The sequence below is a fragment of the Salmo trutta genome, chromosome 22 (assembly GCF_901001165.1).
Source record: "Salmo trutta chromosome 22, fSalTru1.1, whole genome shotgun sequence".
In the NCBI taxonomy this organism is placed as follows: domain Eukaryota; kingdom Metazoa; phylum Chordata; class Actinopteri; order Salmoniformes; family Salmonidae; genus Salmo; species Salmo trutta.
The window spans coordinates 26,347,425-26,356,711 of NC_042978.1; the positions used below are offsets into that span (position 1 = coordinate 26,347,425).

General features: G+C 46.8%; 1 protein-coding gene across 3 annotated transcripts in view; it reads left to right on the forward strand.

Moving 5' to 3' along the window:
• LOC115158472 (dynamin-2) overlaps window positions 1–7,105 on the forward strand; it is a 30,463-nt gene extending 23,358 nt beyond the window's left edge. For all 3 annotated transcript variants that reach the window (XM_029707453.1, XM_029707454.1, XM_029707452.1), the window contains 5 exons: window positions 2,814–2,925; window positions 4,675–4,839; window positions 5,147–5,385; window positions 5,456–5,650; window positions 6,597–7,105. In XM_029707453.1, coding sequence (XP_029563313.1) covers window positions 2,814–2,925; window positions 4,675–4,839; window positions 5,147–5,385; window positions 5,456–5,650; window positions 6,597–6,636 — 751 coding nt within the window. In that variant the 3' untranslated portion in view covers window positions 6,637–7,105. The remainder of the gene's footprint in view (window positions 1–2,813; window positions 2,926–4,674; window positions 4,840–5,146; window positions 5,386–5,455; window positions 5,651–6,596) is intronic.
• Window positions 7,106–9,287: the final 2,182 nt, after the last annotated feature.

Below are 9,287 nucleotides of genomic sequence, written 5' to 3' on the forward strand. Positions count from 1 at the left end.
TAGAATGTTTAACAGATGGGCTTTAGACAGCTCCAGATTCCTGCCACTGTCAGACGCAGCGGCGTCTCCCTGACTGAGGGGGGAGAGAGCGAGGGGAGGGGGAGAAGTAGAAAGGGGGAGATGAGAGCGAAAGATTCATTGTGTGTGAATAGGTGTGTTCCAGCATGCCCTGTGTGAGACCTATGTTGTAGTCATGTGTATGCATATGGGATGCAACCTCAAACCTGGAAAGGAAGGTGACTGTTTGACTGTATCTGTTATAATTGTTGGAACGTACAGTACCAGTCAAAAGATTGGACACACCTCATTCAAGGGTTTTTCTTTATTTTTCTCTATAGCAAGTCTCTTCTTCTTATTGGTGTCCTTTAGTAGTGGTTTCTTTGCAGCAATTCGACCATGAAGGCCTGATGCATGCAGTCTCTCCTGAACAGTTGATGTTGAGATGTCTGTTACTTGAACTCTGAAGCATTTATTTTGGCTGCAATTTCTGAGTCTGGTAACTCTAATGAACTTATCCGCTGCAGCAGAGGTAACTTTGGGTCTTCCTTTCCTGTGGCGGTCCTCATGAGGGCCAGTTTCATCATAGTGCTTGATGGTTTTTACGACTGCACTTGAAGAAACTTTCAAAGTTCTTGAAATTTTCCGCATGTCGCAAAGTAATGATGGACTGTTGTTTCTCGTTGCTTATTCGATCTGTTCTTACCATACTTTGGACTTGGTCTTTTACCAAATAGGGCTATCTTCTGTATACCCCCCTACCTAGTCACAACACAACTGATTGGTTCAAAAGCATTAAGAAGGAAAGAAATTCCACAAATTAACTTTTAACAACATTTACATTTTAGTCATTTAGCAGACGCTCTTATCCAGAGCGACTTACAGTAGTGAATGCATACATTTCTTTTCTCCGTACTGGCCCCCCGTGGGAATCAAACCCACAACCCTGGCGTTGCAAACACCTTGCTCTACCAACTGAGCCACACGGGACCAAGGCACACCTGTTAACCTCTATGGGCAAGCGTCCCACCTACTCAACAGCCAGTGGAATCCCGTGGCGCGATATTCAAATACCTTAGAAATGCTATTACTTCAATTTCTCAAACATATGACTATTTTACACCATTTTAAAGACAATACTCTCGTTAATCTAACCACACTGTCCGATTTCAAAAAGGCTTTACAACGAAAGCAAAACATTAGATTATGTCAGCAGAGTACCCAGCCAGAAATAATCAGACACCCATTTTTCAAGCTAGCATATAATGTCACAAAAACCAAAACCACAGCTAAATGCAGCACTAACCTTTGATGATCTTCATCAGATGACACTCCTAGGACATTATGTTATACAATACATGCATGTTTTGTTCAATCAAGTTCATATTTATATCAAAAACCAGCTTTTTACATTAGCATGTGACTAGCATTCCCACCGAACACTTCCGGTGAATTTACTAAATTACTCACGATAAACGTTCACAAAAAACGTAACAATTATTTTAAGAATTATAGATACAGAACTCCTTTATGCAATCGCTATGTCCGATTTTAAAATAGCTTTTCGGTGAAAGCACATTTTGCAATATTCTGAGTAGATTGCCCAGCCATCACAGGCTAGCTATTTTGACACCCACCAAGTTTGGCCCTCACCAAACTCAGATTTACTATAAGAAAAATTGGATTACCTTTACTGTTCTTCGTCAGAATACACTCCCAGGACTTCTACTTCAATAACAAATGTTGGTTTGGTTCCAAATAATCCATAGTTATATCCAAATAGCGGCGTTTTGTTCGTGCGTTCAAGACACTATCCGAAGGGTAAAGAAGGGTGACGCGCCGGCGCGTTTCGTGACAAAAAAATTCTAAATATTCCATTACCGTACTTCGAAGCATGTCAAACGCTGTTTAAAATCAATTTTTATGCGATTTTTCTCGTAAAAAAGCGATAATATTCCGACCGGGAAATCCTGTTTTTGTTCAAAGACTGAAAATGTAAACATGGTGGAGGCTCGTACACGAGCGCCCCAGTCTCATTGTTCTCAGCTCGACCACTATCCAAATGCGCTACTGTTTTTCAGCCATGGCCTGCAAAGTCATCATTCAACGTTCTGGCGCCTTCTGAGAGCCTATGGGAGCGTTAGAAAATGTCACGTTATGTCAGAGATCCCCTGTTTTGGATAGAGATGATCAAGAAGGCCAAGAAATAGTCAGAGAGAGCGCTTCCTGTTTGGAATCTTCTCAGGTTTTGGCCTGCCAAATGAGTTCTGTTATACTCACAGACACCATTCAAACAGTTTTAGAAACTTTAGGGTGTTTTCTATCCAAAGCAATTATATGCATATTCTAGTTACTGGGCAGGAGTAGTAACCAGATTAAATCGGGTACGTTTTTTTATCCGGCCGTGCAAATACTGCCCCCTATCCCCAACAGGTTAATTGAAATGCATTCCAGGTGACTACCTCATGAAGCTGGTTGAGAGAATGCCAAGAGTGTGCAAAGCTGTCATCAATGCAAAGGGTGGCTACTTTGAATAATCTCAAATATAAAATATATTTAGAATTGTTTAACACTTTTTTGGTTCCTACATGATTCCATATATCACTTCATAGTTTTTGATGTCTTTACTATTATTCTACAATGTAGAAAATAGTACAAATAAAAAACTCTTGAATGAGTAGGTGTGTCCAAACCTTTGACTGGTACTGTATATAAGAACTATAGGTTCCTGGAGCTGGGTATAGGTGTTTTTTTTAAGCTGCTGGCTGGGAAATGTAGTTTGATGACGTAGCTGACCGTATGTAATGTTATTGTAGGAATGTGTATAAGGACTACAGGTTCCTGGAGCTGGCGTGTAGCTCTCAGGAAGAGCTAGACAGCTGGAAGGCTTCTCTGCTGAGGGCCGGAGTCTATCCTGAGAAAGTCACTGTGAGTACCCTAGTCATAACCCCTGACCCTTAACCTCTAACCCTTAACCATGATCTATAAAGTAACTGAATATTGTTACCCTGACCCCTAACCTCTAACTTTTCACCCTGACAATATCCTACACCTTCCCTAAATGTCCTCTGCCTGGCTACCCTGCCCCTCTCTCCTATCTCGTCCCCTCTACAAGCCCTCCCCTCCTGTTGTTGGCTGCTCATAGCTGCATTCCTGGGCTGTGATGTCATTGTGTGAGTGTGCGTGCGTGTGTAGACTCAGAGAAATGGCAGATCTGTTTCTAATCAGCACTGCTCCCCTTCCCTCTCCTCTAACACCCTCCCCCTTCTCTAACCCTTTCTCCTTTCCTCTAACCCCCTCCCCTTTCTCCTTTCCCTCTCCTCTAACCCCCTCCCCTTGTCTCCTTTTCCCTTCCCTCTTCTCTAACCCCCCCTTCCCTTGTCTCCTTGCCCCTTCCCTCTTCTCTAACCCCCTCCCCTTTCTCCTTTCCTCTAACCCCCTCCCCCTTCTCTAACCCCCTCCCCTTTCTCCTTTCCCCTAACCCCCTCCCCTTTCTCCTTTCCTCTAACCCCCTCCCCTTTCTCCTTGCCCCTTCCCTCTTCTCTAACCCCCCCTTCCCTTGTCTCCTTGCCCCTTCCCTCTTCTCTAACCCCCCCTTCCCTTGTCTCCTTGCCCCTTCCCTCTTCTCTAACCCCCTCCCCTTGTCTCCTTGCCCCTTCCCTAACCCCCTCCCCCCCTCTCCTTGCCCCTTCCCTAACCCCCCCCTCCCCTTGTCTCCTTGCCCCTTCCCTAACCCCCCTCCCCCCCTCTCCTCGCCCCTTCCCTAACCCCCCTCCCCTTGTCTCCTTGCCCCTTCCCTAATAACCCCCCTCCCCTTGTCTCCTTGCCCCTTCCCTAACCCCCCTCCCCTGTCTCCTTGCCCCTTCCCTAACCCCCCTCCCCTTGTCACCTTCCCTCTTCTCTAACCCCCTTCCCCTTGTCTCCTTGCCCCTTCCCTCTCCTCTAACCCCCTCTCCTTGCCCATTCCCTCTTCTCTAATCCCCTCCCCTTGTCTCCTTCCCTCTTCTCTAATCCCCTCCCCTTGTCTCCTCGCCCCTTCCCTAACCCCCCTCCCCTTGTCTCCTCGCCCCTTCCCTAACCCCCCTCCCCTTGTCTCCTCGCCCCTTCCCTAACCCCCCTCCCCTTGTCTCCTTGCCCCTTCCCTAACCCCCCTCCCCTTGTCACCTTCCCTCTTCTCTAACCCCCCTCCCCTTCCCCTTGTCTCCTTGCCCCTTCCCTCTCCTCTAACCCCCTCTCCTTGCCCATTCCCTCTTCTCTAACCCCCTCCCCTTGTCTCCTTCCCTCTTCTCTAACCCCCTCCCCTTGTCTCCTTCCCTCTTCTCTAACCCCCTCCCCTTGTCTCCTTCCCTCTTCTCTAACCCCCTCCCCTTGTCTCCTTCCCTCTTCTCTAACCCCCTCCCCTTGTCTCCTTCCCTCTTCTCTAACCCCCTCCCCTTGTCTCCTTCCCTCTTCTCTAACCCCCTCCCCTTGTCTCCTTCCCTCTTCTCTAACCCCCTCCCCTTGTCTCCTTTCCATCATCTCCCCTCTCTTTTCTCTTCTCCCACTCATTTTTGTCCATCAATTCAAAAAAGCTTTATTAGGTTAAGGAACTTTCCATGTTGCCAATGCAATACACTGTACCTTACAGCAGCCATGACAAATTACACCTAACAGCCACCTCTCTCTCTCTCTTCCCAGGTGGATGGGGAGTGTAGTGGTTCTAGTGATAGTTTCTCTATGGACCCTCAGTTGGAGCGTCAGGTAGAGACCATACGTAACCTGGTGGACTCCTACATGAACATCGTTTACAAAGCCATCAGAGACCTCATGCCCAAGACAATCATGCACCTCATGATCAATAACGTAAGACTGTCTGTCTGTCTGTCTGTCTGTCTGGGGGCGTTCCAGATCATCTTTATCACATAACATCTGGACAGAACCACATTGTTATCCTAGTAATCTGATCTATAAGACTGGTACACTCTCAGGTTGTACAACATATGACACAACGGTTGTGATACAGATATACACATGTTTAGACAACCATGGCTCTGTGTGGTGCCTCCATCCCTCTCTCCTCCTTTTCCCTCTCTCCTCCTTTTCCCTCTCTCCTCCTTTTCCCTCTCTCCTCCTTTTCCCTCTCTCCTCCGTTTCCCTCTCTCCTCCCCAGGTGAAGTTGTATATTGGTAGTGATCTCCTGGTGCAGCTCTACTCTCTAGCAGAGAAGTGTGTGTTGATGGATGAGTCTCCAGAACAGGAGCAGAGGAGAGAGGAGGTGCTGAAGACTCACTCTGCCCTGAAGGAGGCGCTGGCCATCATAGGGGACATCTCTACCTCCACCTCCTCTACTCCTCTACCTCCTCCTGTTGACTCCTCCTGGCTGCATGGAGCCCCTGGGACCAGCTGCAGGTAACACACACACACACACACACACACACACACACACACACACCAAAACTCTAACCCCATTCTCCTGCAGGTCTCCCAGTCCTACAGCTATAGCTTCTAAGCGTATAGCCACTGCTCCCAGAGCCTCGCCCTCCACCAGAGGCCCCACCCCCATGGCCCCACCAGTCCCCTCCCGCGCTGCACCCCATGGACCAATCAGCAAAAATGCTGATACCACCCAGTCTCCACCCACCGGACTCATCAGACCCCCCCCTAATGTACCCAGGTAACCATGGTGATGTTATTTTATTCATTAGCTATTTGTTGGAATTCTCTGCGTGTGCAGAGCCAAACATTGGCCTGCAGAGAAAGAGGGAGGTTATTTGAACTGGATGGGGGTCAGCTGGAAAATGTGTTTCTCATCTCTTTCCCATCAACCCCAGTATACAGACGTTCTCTCTCAACTTCACTTCGCACGGATTTGTTTTACTGCTTTCCATTTTTCCTCATGCAATATCTCTCTCCCTTCTCCCTCCACTCACTCCTCCCCTGCTTTTGGCCAGTCTCTTTTTCTTTCTGCCTCATTTCCTCTCCACAGTTCTTTTGGGCCTCACCCATCATCCCTCTCAAGCCCCTCCCTAACTCTCCCTCTCTTTTTCTCTACCTCTATCTCCCAGGAAAATAACAAGCCCTTTTCTCCTATTTCACATCACAGGAACACTCTGCCAGTACACACACACACACACACACACACACACACACACACACACACCAAAAGATTCCTTTGTCTCCACAGGGATCTTTCCTGGTCAGCACCAGCAGGAATGCTCTCTGATTTCTCAACAGGACTTTCCTCCTGAGTGCACACTGTTTGCTTTAGGAGATCTATAGTGTATTATTTTTTTTAATCATTTAAAAAAACTTTGTATGAATTGTAGAGTACTCTAATACATGTGTATGATGTACTGTCGTAATCTAACGGAGTAGGCGTAGAAATGCCTGAAACTAGATCCCCCTACATACGGGTCTTGACGAAAATAAATGAATAAAAAAAAATGTCGGGAGGTTCTCTTCTGCCCTGTTCAACCAATCCAGTAAATGTGGAGGAGGAGTTAAGATGGAGAGTGGTCACGTTACAGGCTCTTTCCATTTCCCCTGAAAACCGGAACATTCAGATGTTAGGGCACAGGCTAGTCCAGTAGTAATGGTCTCTCTTCTCTGTCCCTTTCCAGGAGGCACCCCCCAGCTGTCCCCACGAAACCATTGCACTGACCCTTCCCCACAACACAACAATGACTCTTATAGGACAACTACATCATACAGTCTGTCAATCAGATGGATCATATTACTATTTTGTAATGCCTTTTTTAACTTCTTTGCCAAATCTCAAATGCAACCCTATCCCACAACCCTGAGGCACTTCTCCTATCCCCTACCACCCGGACACTTGCAAAGATCTGAAATGATTGGATAAGTGTAATCAATGTGGTGACTATTTCTACTAGTCTATTGGAGGGCAAGTTGAAGCCATTACCATATTGATAATTTCTACCCATTCTAAAGTCATATCAATCTTCCATTTTGCTGGAGACTCTTACCCAGATCTTGTCAATGAGCTGTCTAATCTGTAATACAGTGTGCTGGCTCTCCCTCCCCTCTTTCCTTCCTTCCCTCCCTTCCTCCCCTCTTTTCATCCCCTCTTTCCTTCCTTCCTTTCCTCCCTCCCCTCTTTCCTTCCTTCCCTCCCTTCCTCCCCTCTTTTCATCCCCTCTTTCCTTCCTTCCTTTCCTCCCTCCCCTCTTTCCTTCCTTTCCTTCCCTCCCCTCTCTTTCCTTCCTTCCTTTCCTCCCTCCCTCCCTCCGTCTCCTTCCTTCCCTCCCTCTCCTTCCTTCCCTCCCCTCCTCCCTCTCCCCTCCTCCCTCTCCCTCCCTCTCCCTCCCTCCCCCCCTCTCCGCCCCTCCCTTCCCTCCCTCCCCTTTCCTCCCTTCCTCTCCTCCCCTCCCTCCCCTTTCCTCCCTTCCTCTCCTCCCCTCCCTCCCTCTCCTTCCCTCCCCCTCTCCTTCCTTCCCCCCTCTCTCCTTCCCTCCCCCCTCTCCTTCCCCCTTCCCTTCCCTCTGTCTCCTTCCCTTCCCTCTGTCTCCTTCCCTTCCCTCCCCCCTTCCCCTTCCCTCCCTTCCTTCCCTCCCTTCCTCCTTCCTTCCTTCCTTCCCTCCCCTCCCCTCTTTCCTTCCTTCCTTCCTTCCTTCCTTCCTTCCTTCCTTCCTTCCTTCCTTCCTTCCCTGGGGAATCCTTTGTAGTCACTCCCACAACCTACCATTTTGCTGGAGACTCTTACCCAGATCTTCTCAATGAGCTGTCTAATCTGTAATAGTGTGCTGGCTCTCTCCTTCCCTCCCCTCTCTCTCCTCCCTTCACTCCTCTCCCCTCTTTCTCCTTCCTCCTCCCTCCCCTTTTGTACATATGGTAATGTCTACAAATGTTGGAATGTGTGTGTGTTACCATGTGTGAGCTTTGTGTAAATATACAATATTGTGTAAATACACAAAAACAATACACCACTGTTTCTATGGTTTTAAATAAACAGGGTTTTAATTTTCTACAATGTTGTGGACCTTTTACTTGAAGATTTGTATTAGATAGATCCATAAATATGAACAGATTGGACAATAAGATCATTCCAATCAGCGCGTCAAAAGAGGGACAGACTCCTAGCCACGCTTTTATTAGTATAATAAGCCATACAGCAATGATATTTCACCCTTTAATTAGGCAAATAGTGTTTAATACACGTTATTACATTGCCTTATGTCTTGGTTGAAGATAATTATTTAATTGTATTAGTATTTTTTTTCGACCTGGTGGTTGTTGAATTCGATGTCGTCGGTGCGCGAATGTAGCATCATTAACTTCTATTGTTACGACATTCGTGTGAAAACCAGACAAAACCATTCCGGCCTTTTCTCAGTGGTCTAGTAGCGGAGCGCCAAGGGGTGAGAGACACTATCCACGGCTGAACTCAGTCAAGGATCAAACAACTCACCATGGAGCCACAGGACCGACCACAGCCAGGGACAATGCCGAGAATCAACCGCGTCAGGCCCGGGAAAGGCGATGTGAAGGTAGGCCTACGGCTGACATCAAGCGGATTTAGTACGGTACTCCATACACGTAGTTTAGTGTACTCGACTAATACACTAACAGTACATATTTTTGGTTGTGGCACCTGATTCTACTTGTCAACTAATCATCAAGCCATTGACTAGTTGAATCAGGTGTTTTTGTACAGGGCTACAACAAATATGTGCTGTTGGGGGTTTTCAAGGACCGGAGTTGGGAAACTGCTCTAGTCTACAGGCAAACGGTATCAGGTCTCCTTTCCAATCTAGTCTAACCACAGTAACACTATCCACTGAATAAATTCATCACACATACTCACGTTTCTGAGTTCATGAAACCTTTGAAGTTTGCCCCATTCTGAAGAATAATTGTCACTAATCTATATGTATAATAAAAACAACTTTTATTATAGCAAAGCTGCATTTTAAAAAACCTGACGGTACTACAAATAATGTTAATCATTACAGGTTGAATATTTCCTACTTAATTCAACATGTTTGCAATCTATCGTGCTTCAGAGCCCTTGGTTACTAGACACACGTTTAGACAATTTATTCATTGTACAGAAATTTAAAAAAGAACAAATGTCCTTTCCTAGTGCTGGAATCTGAGCAAAGAGCATTATTAGTTCTAGATGAGAAACCCTTCTTGTTCTGCTAAAATAGGAGCAACAGATCTCTCAAGTGTTTTCAGGATGCCAATAATTCTACCAATCTGGTATTTGAGGACGACGACATTGGCTAACCCTCCTCAGTGGATTAGGGTGTGTGTGTGTGTGGCTTGCCCCACCAGTCCTCTCCCCCTGG